At 40.4% G+C, this 14,098-nt stretch overlaps 1 protein-coding gene across 5 annotated transcripts in view; it reads left to right on the forward strand.

Annotated features, from left to right (window-relative positions):
* The first annotated feature begins 10,014 nt into the window (after positions 1 to 10,014).
* The window catches only part of CYB5R4 (cytochrome b5 reductase 4), a 218,152-nt gene continuing 214,068 nt past the window's right edge, over positions 10,015 to 14,098 (forward strand). For all 5 annotated transcript variants that reach the window (XM_089693117.1, XM_089693118.1, XM_089693119.1 and 2 more), the window contains exon 1: positions 10,015 to 10,293. In XM_089693117.1, coding sequence (XP_089549243.1) covers positions 10,219 to 10,293 — 75 coding nt within the window. In that variant the 5' untranslated portion in view covers positions 10,015 to 10,218. The remainder of the gene's footprint in view (positions 10,294 to 14,098) is intronic.

Consider the following 14,098-nt stretch of genomic DNA (forward strand, 5'->3'; position numbering starts at 1 on the left):
GTGCGCGCACTCAGCACATATGTATTTTCAAATGATACGCAAATATGCGGCCGCTCGGCGTCAAGGCCCAGATGCTGAAAGGTTCCATATTTGCGTCTAGGGGTTAAACATACTCGGAATGTTTTTGTGTAATAAGCAGATAAATGAACAAGATGCATAACATATTTTGCATAACTGATATGATTTCAGATATTTTCTCCTGTTTATCCTTTAAAGTAGAACTATAAGCAAAACTTTTTCTTTTTTTAAATTTTGGATAGAGTAAGGGAGGGTTATAACTCTTATCAGATTTTTTTAACCCATTTTAGTCCCATTGCGGAGATTTTCCTTCACTTCCGGTGCCATAGTCAAACAGGAAGTGGGAGGAAATCCCTGCAAATGAAGGGAATTTCTTGGGGACCCCAGCTTAGCAGAACTAGTGTCCCCACTGGAAGATTCCCCCTCTAATACTCCGGTATGGATGGCAGATCAGATTGTGAGGTGGTCACATACCTAACAACCTTTGTGGGAAGAACCCAAATTTTAGGATTTTCTTTTACTTTCAGTTTCAATGATAATGGTAAACAGGACAAATAGAGAGGATGAATCTCCCTAATAGGGGCACAGACTGCAATAAAAATTGACAAGTGTCAATCCCTCTGCGCACTATCCAAAACTATAAAAAACATTTTGCCTTTATTTATACTTTAATGCAGTGACACCAAATATGTGTAGGTTTTCATACATTTGTCAGTGCTATATGGTTGATAAACAAGTATGTACAGTCAGGTCCATAAATATTGGGACATCGACACAATTCTAACGTTTTTGGCTCTATACACCACCACAATGGATTTGAAATGAAACGAACAAGATGTGCTTTAACTGCAGACTGTCAGCTTTAATTTGAGGGTATTTACATCCAAATCAGGTGAACGGTGTAGGAATTACAACAGTTTGCATATGTGCCTCCCACTTATTAAGGGACCAAAAGTAATGGGACAATTGGCTTCTCAGCTGTTCTATGGCCGGGTGTGTGTTAATCCCTCATTATCCCAATTACAATGAGCAGATAAAAGGTCCAGAGTTCATTTCAAGTGTGCTATTTGCATTTGGAATGTTTTGCTGTCAACTCTCAAGATGAGATCCAAAGAGCTGTCACTATCAGTGAAGCAAGCCATCATTAGGCTGAAAAAACAAAACAAACCCATCAGAGAGATAGCAAAGCCATTAGGCGTGGCCAAAACAACTGTTTGGAACATTCTTAAAAAGAAGGAACGCACCGGTGAGCTCAGCAACACCAAAAGTCCCAGAAGACCACGGAAAACAACTGTGGTGGAAGACGAAGAATTCTTTCCATGGTGAAGAAAACACCCTTCACAACAGTTGGCCAGATCAAGAACACTCTCCAGGAGGTAGGTGTATGTGTGTCAAAGTCAACAATCAAGAGGAGACTTCACCAGAGTGAATACAGAGGGTTCACCACACGATGTAAACCATTGGTGAGCCTCAAAAACAGGAAGGCCAGATTAGAGTTTGCCAAACGACATCTAAAAAAGCCTTCACAGTTCTGGAACAACATCCTACGGACAGATGAGACCAATATCAACTTGTACCAGAGTGATGGGAAGAGAAGAGTATGGAGAAGGAAAGGAATTGCTCATGATCCTAAGCATACCACCTCATCAGTGAAGCATGGTGGTGGTAGTGTCATGGCGTGGGCATGTATGGCTGCCAATGGAACTGGTTCTCTTGTATTTATTGATGATGTGACTGCTGACAAAAGCAGCAGGATGAATTCTGAAGTGTTTCGGGCAATATTATCTGCTCATATTCAGCCAAATGCTTCAGAACTCATTGGACGCCGCTTCACAGTGCAGATGGACAATGACCCAAAGCATACTGCAAAAGCAACCAAAGAGTTTTTTAAAGGAAAGAAGTGGAATGCTATCCAATGGCCAAGTCAATCACCTGACCTGAATCCGATTGAGCATGCATTTCACTTGCTGAAGACAAAACTGAAGGGAAAATGCCCCAAGAACAAGCAGGAACTGAAGACAGTTGCAGTAGAGGCCTGGCAAAGCATCACCAGGGATGAAACCCAGCGTCTGGTGATGTCTATGCGTTCCAGACTTCAGGCTGTAATTGACTGCAAAGGATTTGCAACCAAGTATTAAAAAGTGAAAGTTTGATTTATGATTATTATTCTGTCCCATTACTTTTGGTCTCTTAACAAGTGGGAGGCACATATGCAAACTGTTGTAATTCCTACACCATTCACCTGATTTGGATGTAAACACCCTCAAATTAAAGCTGACAGTCTGCAGTTAAAGCACATCTTGTTCATTTCATTTCAAATCCATTGTGGTGGTGTATAGAGCCAAAAATGTTAGAATTGTGTCGATGTCCCAATATTTATGGACCTGACTGTATCTCTTAGATTGTAAGCTCCAAGGAGCAAGGTCCGCCTAACCCTCCTGTATTGAACTGTATTGTTGCTGTATTGTCTCCCTTTATATTGTAAAATACTGAGCAAACTGTTGGCGCTAAATAAATCCTGTATAATAATAATATTTTACATTTCAAGAACATGGGCATTTCCCATTTTTGTGTTCTGAGTTCATTGGCTGTAATTCAAGAATTATTAACTTTTTAAATATACTTTTTTAACACTATGACTTTGCTTGTCACATGAATTGCCCTCTTACCTCACAGCTCAAGCTAGGAAAAGTTTATTGCTGGGCATCGGCTAATCATGATTGCAAGCAGGTGCTAGTGAGGTATCATTGAATATATTTATGCGTTAATAGTGTTAATTGCACTGTATAGTTATACAGTCTAGTTTTACAAAAAATATTTTGCGCTAGTAAATATAAAAATATATCCGTGAATCAAAAACATATATAAATAATATTAAAATAAAAAAAGTTCAAATGAATAGTCCACACTTTAAAATATGTGACACAAAAAAAAATGTGCACAAAAATATATAAATGTGACAATACCACCACCAAAAATGCTGAATAAACTCACCAGAGCTATAAAACTAAAACATGTATTGCTCTGGGAGCGATAGTATTAATAGAGTGATAAGTCATTCATAGATGTATCTTCAAGGAATGATATTCTACAGAACCCAGATCCACATAGACCAATTTCAGATGGAGCAAATACTTTCAAATCAAATATCATCAAGGAAATCCACTTCTCCAAAAAAGCCACCCTTAATCGTATCCAAGGAGGAAGATGCCAGACACTCGGAAGAAACAAAAGAACTTCATGGTGCAGTATTATTAAAAACCAGCTTCCTTTATTAGGTACTCATTGCACTTAACTCAGAAGGTGTCCCAGCCGACGTTTTCCTACGAGCTACTGCGCATGTGCTGAGTAGCTGGGTCCGTTTTTTGTGATTGCTGTATGCTGTTGACGCTGGTGTCAGCTGGGACACCTTCTGAGTTAAGTGCAATGAGTATCTAATAAAGGAAGCTGGTTTTTAATAATACTGCACCATGAAGTTCTTTTGTTTCTTCCGAGTGTCTGGCATCTTCCTCCTTGGATACGATTAAGGGTGGCTTTTTTGGAGAAGTGGATTTCCTTGATGATATTTGATTTGAAAGTATTTGCTCCATCTGAAATTGGTCTATGTGGATCTGGGTTCTGCAGAATATCATTCCTTGAAGATACATCTATGAATGACTTATCACTCTATTAATACTATCACTCCCAGAGCAATACATGTTTTAGTTTTATAGCTCTGGTGAGTTTATTCAGCATTTTTGGTGGTGGTATTGTCACATTTATATATTTTTGTGCACGTTTTTTTTTTTTGTGTCACATATTTTAAAGTGTGGACTATTCATTTGAACTTTTTTTATTTTAATATTATTTATATATTTTTTTGATTCACGGATATATTTTTATATTTACTAGCGCAAAATATTTTTTGTAATATTTGTTACACTTTATTTATTTATGGTGGATTTTTGCAGCTGGTATATCATAATAAGTGATTTATATATATTTTTTTTCTTTTTTTCATAGGCGCCATTATATATATTTTTTCCATTTATACAGTCTAGTTTTCCCAGGATGGGAAGGGGTTATTGTGTATAGACTATTTTACTGGCCTTCTGGATTCTACCCCCTGCTACATAAATACAAGGGGAGGGTTCAGAGCACTCTCTCTTTCTCATGGGATTTACAGAGGAAGGACTGCTGCAATATGCAAGCCTCACTGGAGCACCTGGCCCCTTTCTGGGTTACACTGCTGGGATTCTCCCTGGACTAGGAACCTACCAATAATGGACTTTTACTGAATGGGCTTTGCCTCTCTGGAAGGTATGAACCTGGGCAGCCTGCATTAGTTAGTTAGGACTGGACTCTTTCATGTACAGTGTACTGTTGAACTGTGCTGCTGAATGCTCAATAAAGTTTCCTTAACCACTTGCCCTCGTGAGGATTTACGACCCTTCCTGACCAGGCCATTTTTTACGTTACATTACTTTGACAATTGCGTGGTCATGCAACACTGCACCCAAATAAAATTTCCGTCCTTTTTTTTCCCACGAATAGAGCTTTCTTTAGGTGGTATTTGATCGCTTGCGCATTTTTTATTTCTTGCGCTATAAAAAAAAGCCCCAACAATTTTGAGAAAAAAAACAATATTTTTGACTTTTTGCTATTAAACATGTCCAGTAAAAAAAATTAAAAAAAAAATCAAATTTCATCAAATTTAGGCCAAAATATATTGTGCTACATGTCTTTGCTAAAAAATAATCCCAAGACGTGTAAATTAATTGGTTTACGTGAAAATTATAGCGTTTACAAATGGCAGTATATATACTGGAATTTTTTTTATTTTTGCTAATAATGGCGGCGATCAGCGAGTTATAGCGGGACTTCGGCAGGCATTCTGAAACTGGGGGGAACTGACTAATAAAAAGCACTAACACTGTACTAATGGCACTGGGCAAAACGTGATTAACATGTGGGGTGATCAAAGGGTTAACTGTTTGCTGTGAGCGGTTTTACTATGGGCTGTGTTAGTGCTTTCAACTGTAAGCACACTGCTTTGCATGGCTCTGCTATGCAGAGCCATGCAAAGCAGTGTGCAGGAGCTGACAGGGGAGAGAACTGTATTGTTTGCATACAGTTCTCTCCCTCTGTCAGTAATGCTCCACGATCACCGGGTGCCAATGAGTAATCACCACCCGGGATCCGGTGATTGACAGCCGGGGCCGCGAATAGCTACCTGGAAATGCAAAATCATGTATATATAAGTAATATTGCGCACCCCTGCCGCCCTGTAGTAGTATATCTGCTATAGGCCGGCGGGAAAGCGGTTAAGTGGAACTTCACCCTCTCAGTCAACATTTACTAATTTTAGTCCTTTTGCTGCTAGAATTAGTAAATATGGGGCCTGGGGTGGCCAGTGGGTGGATGGCCCCCATGCTTCGGCATATATATTTTATAATATTTGTTGGCACATTTCATGTGTGCCCACCATTAGAAGTGGGTGGATGCAGGGCGGTGTATTCTAATGGTGAGCATACCACACACTTTTTCTGGCAGAGATTTTGTCTCTTTTTTTTCATTCAGCCCACAGGCTGCATAAAAAAAAAAAAAGAACATGGCATACGCACCCAACAAGGACCAGCAATGTACTTGTATTTCACCGGACTTTGAGTGGTTATACCAGGATGATAAATCTATACTGGACAAGGGTGCGTTTCCCTAGGCACTATCTGGCCAATTGATTAATCTAAAATATATAACCTTTATTCAAATATATAAAAAAATGTATGCTCAGCTGTAATTAATGCTTATTGGAGTGGAATGTACTGTGCACAATATGACTGGATACTATTGCAATTATTTACCTTACATCCAAATGGTTAATAACACCAGACCAAATCATATCCCATACCGTTTTAGATGAAGTGATGGCATACAAAGAGGCACTGTAGTTTGATCATAAGCCTATCAGCTTGAATATATAATCTCTGTTAAGGAAATGGAGTTACTCCATGGACAAAACTAACTAGATAGTACAATCTATCTGGCTACAGATATGTAATACGGGTACACTCATTCACGGGCTTAAATGTCAGCCTCTCGTGGATAAGCTCCTTACATCACCATATCCAGACAAAAATACCTCACTGACCTGAGGAATGCAAATGATGCACTGTTAAACGCAGTTCAGACCTCTCAAAAAAAAAAGGGGGGGGGGGAGAGGAGTGAATACCATTAGCATTCAAAAAGTGCTCCCAAAGAAAAAAAGAAACATGTTTTGTTCCAGAAAACAGTGCTTCGTCAGGAGTATAAAGAATTAAAATAGGTCATAGTGGCTGGAAGTTGTGCTTAGCTGCACCTGGTGACAAAATGGCACCTATCATTTGTTTCACCTCTATATATAGACATGGCCATCAAAATAGCCCCCGCACATGCTCAGTTCCTCAACAGACACCATCTTGTGGACAAAAAACTGCACATGCTCAGTACCTCAACAGACGCCATCTTGTGGACAAAAAACAACACCACAGCAGCACATCAGTCCACAACCTAATAGACACTGCTGGTGTTCTCAAACACTGTTAATGCCCCACTAATTGAGACCAAAATTACAGTTCATACCATTATATAGCATTTATGGAGCAAAATCAAAACAAAAAGCACAGAATCCCTAATGACACACAAAAGAAAGGAAGGTATATCCTTCATTTAAACCATAAGATGCCCTTGAGCCTAAATGGAAAATTATTTTATTTATTTCAGGTACTTATATAGCGCCGTCAATTTGCGCAGCGCTTTACATATATATATTGTACATTCACATCAGTCCCTAACCCTCAGGGGGCATACAATCTAAGGTCCCTAACTCACATTCATATACATACTAGGGCCAATTTAGACAGGAGCCAATTCACCTACCAGCATGTCTTTGGAGTGTGGGAGGAAATCGGAGTACCCGGAGGAAACGCACGCAGGCACAGAGAGAACATGCAGACTCCAGGCAGGTGGTGCTGTGGATGGGATTCGAACCAACGACCCTAGTACTGCCAGGCAGAAGTGCTAACCATTTAGCCACTGTGCTGCCTATAAAATCCATTTTGCTTCATGGAATTTCTCTATATGCCATGGGTATATGTGGAATTACTCCCCAAAATACATTTTGCTATTTCTCCCGAGTATGTGGATACCACATGTGAGAGACTTTTTGGCAGTCTAGCCAAGTACAGGAAAATCCAATAAGCACCTTCAGGCTTTAAAAGGGCTTTATTTCCTCATTACACTTCCTGACTACCTATCATAGTTTTGGAGGCCCTGAAATGCCAGGATAGCACCAATCCCACAAATGACCCCGTTTTGGAAAGTAGACACCCCAAGGAATTTGATAGGAAGCATGGTGAGTATTTTGCAGATCTCGCTTGTTGCCACAAGTTTTTGGAAAATGAAGAAAGAAAACAAAAACATATTTTTTCTTTTCTATTTTTATATTTCATAACCTTGTTGGAAAAAGTGAGAACTGAAAAATACTCACCATGCCTCTTTTTAAATTCCCTGGGGTATCTACTTTCCAAAAAGGGGTCATTTGGGGGGGTGCTATCCTGACATTTCAGGGCCTCCAAAACTGTGATAGGTAGTGAGGATGTGAAATGAAGAAGTTACACACCTTCAGGCTTTCAAAGTGGTCATTGGATTTCAGGCTCCTGTATGTAGCTAGGCTTCGAAAAAGTCTCACACATGGCTTCTGTGAGAAATATATAATTTATGTGACAATTTTGTGTAAAAAAAAAAAAAAAAATGTTTTTGTCATATTCCAAAAACTTGTGGAAAAAAAATAAATCTTTCATGGACTCAATATGCCTCTCAGCATATAGGTTAGGGTGTGTACTTTCCGAAAAGGGGTCATTTGTGGGTGTTTGTACTGTCCTGCACAAATGTGACAGGCAGTCAGAAAGTAAAAGCTGTGTAAATTCCATTGTCTACCATAGTTTGTAGACGCTATAACTTTCGCACAAACCAATCAATATACACTTATTGGGATTTTTTTTACCAAAAAAAAAGTAGCAGAATACATTGTGGGCTAAACTTATAACTCTTCTCCATCTACACCTCCTCCCTTGGCCAACTCATACACTCTCACGACTTCAACTACCACCTCTATGCCGACGACACACAAATCTATCTCTCAACCCCCCACCTCACCCCCTTGGTCTCAGCCCGAATCACACACCTACTGAGCGACATATCAGACTGGATGTCGCTCCACTTCCTTAAATTGAACCTCTCCAAAACCGAGTTTCTTGTCTTCCCCCCAGACCGGACACCACCCCCCATTGATTTCTCCGTCACATCCAACAATGCTACCATCAAACCCGCCCTGCAGGCCAGAGTACTGGGTGTCATTCTGGACTCCAACCTATCCTTCCAGCCCCAAGTCCAATCTTTAACAAACTCGTGCAGACTCCACCTCCACAACATCGCCAAAATCCGCACGTTCCTAACCCCAGAAACCACTAAACAGCTCATCCACTCCCTCATCATATCACGACTCGACTACTGCAACTCCCTCCTCACTGGCCTGCCTCGCCGCTGGCTATCCCCTCTTCAGTCCATCCTGAACACGGCTGCCAGACTCATTCACCTTTCCAACCGCTCTGTCTCCGCCACCCCCCTCTGCCAATCCCTCCACTGGCTTCCGATTGCGCAACGGATCAAATTCAAAATCCTAACGCTGACGTACAAAGCTGTCCACCATACTGCCCCGTACTACATCTCTGACCTAATATCCAAGTACCGCCCAGCACGCACACTCCGCTCCTCACAAGACCTCCTTCTCTCTAGTTCCCTGGTCTCCTCCTCCCATGCCCGCCTCCAGGACTTCTCCAGGGTGTCACCCATCCTCTGGAACTCCCTGCCCCAACCCATCAGATTATCACCTACTCTCCTCTCCTTTAGGCGCACCCTGAAAACCCATCTCTTCAGGGAAGCCTACCCCACCCCCTGCTAACTTGCCGACCTCCTCCACTCTTCCTACCACTCCATCCCCCACAGCTATCTCCTCCTGTGCCACCACCCCCTCCCTCCTAGATTGTAAGCTCGAAAGAGCAGGGCCCTTGATCCCCTCATGTTTTGCATTGTATTGGTATTGTTCTGTCACATGTTCTGTCCCCCTTTGTAATGTACAGCGCTGAGCGAACTATTGGCGCTTTATAAATACTGTATAATAATAAAATAACAATAATAACGAACTTTGAGTTTTTTAGATATTTTTTATGTCAGAAATGAGAAAATAGTTTTTTTTTCACAATGTTCAGTCTTTTTTTGTTTATAGCGTGAAAAATAAAGTGAACAGGTGATCAAATACCACCTAAAGAAAGAGCTATTTGTGTGAAAGAAAGGACATACATTTTGTTTGGGTGCAGCATTGACCGCGCAATTACCAGTTGAAATAGTGCAGTATAGCAAAAAGAGGCCTGGTCATTAAGGGGGGGGGGGTAAATCCTCAGGAGGGCAAGTGGTTAATCAGCCCCAGAACCTGTGTAATTAATGTGTTCAGTTTTAAAGGGATGAGGTGGCAACCCTAGCCGTGGTATGAATATGCCTTTACAACATATTGCTGCTCTTTCATGTGGCAAACTGCTGCTGAATAACATTCATACAAGCGCAGTAACAGTATATTCATGAATAATACCTGATTATGATCGGGTAAAAGAAAGTCTAAATTAAAATAGATGCAACTTTCACACTGTAACCTAGAGACCACACTTTACTTACATATAAACAGGAAATGAGCGCTGACAGCCAAAACGAGGCATGACACGCACATTATTCCGATATCGTTCCCTTTAAATCGGACCTGTACAGCTAATAGTTGTAACGCTGGACGTCTTCTTTTAATTGGTGGCGAGTACAGGAAACAGCCATGTTTTCGGAGACCAATCTCCATAGCCGGACAGGGAGCTGCAGCTAAGAGAATGGCTTCCTGTGTGGAGACATTAGGGAAGTAGCTGAAATAGGCGGGGTATATGTCACTGGTCTGGATCTGGGGCTGCAGCGCTGGGGAAGCCGGTGACTTGGAGGGGTTTGTGGATTACAGGGACTGACTAGTAGTTCTTAGTATTGTCCATTATGTGAACCGCTCTGTTATATGTAACAGTGCTGTGTATACGGACCTCTCCATTAACCCGAACCTTTCCTATTTGGTTTGTCACTGCTTTTCATTGAGCAAGAATGCTGAACGTTCCTTCACCGTCATTCCCTGTCCCCAACTCCCAGCAAAGGGTGTCAGCAGGTGGCCGCAGCAAGGTATGACAGTAGATAACTCCATCTTCTATTACAATGTATGGATGATCTTCTATCTGGATATAAACTGCCCACAATATAAGCACAGTCACTTCAACAAAGTCTAATGGAACCTTTCATATTTTTGGGTCTGTATCAAACAATAGCAGGCGGTTAGTTGTCGTGTTCTAGGTGTGCGATAATGCCCAATGTCATTACTTGTGGAATAGCCCATACCCATACTTTGGGCTCATGCACAGAGCCGTGTAGGACCGTGCACTGATGCCAGTGGGACGCGATTTTGCACTGAAATCAGTGGGGGGTATTTTGCATGGAAGTCAGTGGGACGCGACTTCGCAGTGACGCCAGTGGGACGCGACTTCGCACTGAAATCAGTGGGACGCGCTTTTGCACTGAAGTCAATGGCACGCAACTTCGCAATGAAGTCAGTAGGGGGTATTTTGCATGAAAGTCAGTGGTACGCGATTTTGCAATGAAGTCAGTATGGGGCGTTTTTGCATTGAAGTCCGTATGGGGCGTTTTTGCATTGAAGTCAATGGGGGGCGTTTTTGCACTGAAGTCAATGTGGGGGACGTTTTTGCATTGAAGTCAATGTGGGGGACGTTTTTGCATTGAAGTCAATGGGGGGGGGGTTTGCATTGAAGTCAATGGGGGGGGCGCGCGTTTTTTGCATTTAAGTCAATGGGGGGACGTTTTTGCATGGAAGTCAATGGGGGACATTTTTGCATGGAAGTCAAAGGGAAAATGTTTTGATATGAAGTCAATAGGGGGTGCTTTTGTAGTGATGTCAATGGGGGACGTTATTGCATTGAAATCAATTGGCCGAGATTATTCATTGAAGTCGATGGGTCGCAATTATTCATTTAAGTTGATGGGCCGTAATTTTGCCTTGAAGTCAATTAGCATTATCAGTACCTTCTTTTTTTTTTTTTTTTTTTTTTTTTTTTTTCTTTTTTCCAGTTTCCGATATATTGATATACCCGATCTTTTTTTTTTTTCTTTTTTCAATATTTATATTTTTATATTTATGATTGTCTTGTTGCCCTGATGAAGGGAGAGCATGCTTTGCTCCAAAAACACAGTGGGAATCATTAAGGCTGTATTAAATCCAAAACCCAAAATGTTATATATTGCAGCTAACCAATCATCAGATGTGGTGGCTGCATCAGTTTCTTTTCTTTGACTTTTTACCCTCTGTTTTCACCTGGTGATATGGCCAGTAACACACGGCCGGTATTCGTGAGACTCAACTGTGGAGGAATGAGCACATGAGGCACAGTAGACAGCAGCACTGTCAGTCAGGGCATAGGGGAGCGTTAGATGTATTAGCAGATTTAATTGCACTAACAAACTGAAACCAAACTCCGGCTCACACTTTATAAGCAGTTATCGCAAACAGTTTTTCCTTTTGGGATAAAGGTTTTGCATGAATAAATAAAGGCTGATCATTTGAATCACTCCTGTCAGTGTTAAATGGCTTGTCTCATTCATGTAAACTGATACACTGCTAAGCTGTAGAGCTTGTGCATTTGAAGAAAAACAGACTTACTGGCTGAATCACCAGATAAAAAATAGAAGAAAGAAAGTCTAAAAAAGAAGACTAATACAGTCATCACATCTAAGAATTAGTAGGCTGCAATAAAATAAACGTTTGGGTTTAAAGTGGTTGTAAAGGCTGAAGGTTTTTTACTTTCATGCATTCTATGCATGAGAGTAAAAAAACTTTCTCTGTGCAGCTCCCCCCACAGGCCCCCCTAATACTTACCTGAGCCCAATCTAGCAATGTGCATGAGAGCAGTGGCTTTCCTGGGTCCCTCTCTCCTCAATTAGCTGAGACACATCAGCCAGAGACATTAGCTCCTGCTGCTGTCAATCACTGTCAGTAAGGAGGGGGCTGGACTGAGCTGCGTCTAATGGACACACAGGGCTGGCTGATGAGCGAGCACACGAGTGCCCCCAGACCAAGTGACTTCCTCTGGGGGCAATCAGCAGAGAGGAGGAGCCAGAAGCAATGGTGGGGGAACCCGAGAAGAGGAGGATTGAGGCTGCTCTGTGCAATACCACTGCGCAGAGCAGGTAAGTATGACATTTTTGTTGTTTGTTTGTTTTTTTTTTTTTGTGTTACTAATAGTGCTTTAAAACTGTTTTGGATCTCTTTAGTGAAATTGGTCTCATACTCCTGTTCTAAGCAATGCAAATCTGACAGTGGTTCTAACTCCCCACCACTCTTTCCAGATCTAAAAAATAAGCTTTAGAATTATTTGAACCAGGGTGGATAATAATCAATGATTTTTTTAAAAAAAATAAAAAAAAATCGGATTTTTTTTATTTAAATCAGATTTTTTTGAATAAAATGCTTTTTGAGGAAAATAGATTACCATCCAAAGGTTATTCCATCATGAAATAAAGATTAGTTTTTTTTAATTATGTAGAATAAGGCTGTATATGTTTAATTGTTTTGGTAAATAAATTCCATTAATCCATTCACAATGTCATGCTCTTCCAGAGGTATTTGTAAGATTATTGGGCAGTTTCTCTGCCTACAAGATATTATCACAGATGCTTGGTTTACTTTTGCAGTTCTCAAAACTGAATTTGACTCAGCGGAGATCACATGTCTCTTCTTTACAGCAAAAATGTTATAACATGAACAGAGTTAAGAAAAAGACCTTAATCCTAACTTCTACAAACCTATGAATACAGAATCAACCCCTTCAGTGCTAAGTTTCAAGAAGTTCAGTGAATAGAATAGAAACAATATTTTTCTGATTGTTTGGAATGGAATAGATCTGCACAAGAAGAAAGTGAAACTAAGTGTGAGGAGGAAGGGGCTGACAGTCTAAGTTTCTTAAAATATATATATTTGGTTTAGCCAAATTAGTTAACAAACATGGATGTGTGTTTAAGCAAATAACATATGCTGTAATGTTATTGTTTCAGTTGAATAAATCTATTTAAATTGTTATTAATAAGGTAATGATTATTTTTCTCCTTCCTAAGTACAACAGAAAAGTTGTCCAAATATGAATGATTAACCTATTAAACTGGGGATAAAAAAACTAATATGAAAAGTTGTTATTCTAAAAATCTTCATCTACTTGCATATTAAAGTTATACCAGCAAGAATTAGCCTTTATGTAGAAAACTAGGATTTAAATCAAGCCTTACTGACTAGTGATTTAAATTGTGATTTAAATCAGTTTGATTTAAATCAAATCCACCCTGATTTGAACTAAAGCCTATAAAACATTAACACAGGCATACTCCAACCAAACCATTTTTTATGTTTTGGTTAGAATGGGAAAGGATTAGAACTTGTTCCAAGCTGATGTTCAGTGAACATTTGTTCATGGTGCTTACCATGAATGAGGAGTGTCCTGGTGGCTGCTGCGTTACGTTGAAATCCAATGTCCTCAGCCCACAGGTATCCCCGCAATGGTGACCTTTGTGGTGCTGTAGGGATTACTATGAACGGCTACATCTGTGACAAAAATCACTTCAGCTTTAAAGATTTTATTATGTTCTGTGTCCCCTTGATAAGATTTCTCCTCACTTCCTGTTGACAGTGGAGTTAGAGGGACAGGAACTGATGGCAAATCTTCAAAGTGGGTACACAGGACATGATTTTTATTTTAGATATTAAAATGTTAGGTTCTCAGTTAGTTTTCAAGTACAAACTGTGCCTTCTTACCCCACTGACTTGTGTTTCCTTTATTTCTTGGCCTTTTGTAGGGATAAAAAGATTAGGGGGATTTAAAATGGAGCCATAGGAAGCAATATGAATCTGACAGCAGATACAATCCTTCTC

Source organism: Staurois parvus, unplaced genomic scaffold (assembly GCF_062004578.1).
Source record: "Staurois parvus isolate SC_StPar_1 unplaced genomic scaffold, SC_StPar_1.0 ptg000613l, whole genome shotgun sequence".
Taxonomy (NCBI): Eukaryota; Metazoa; Chordata; class Amphibia; order Anura; family Ranidae; genus Staurois; species Staurois parvus.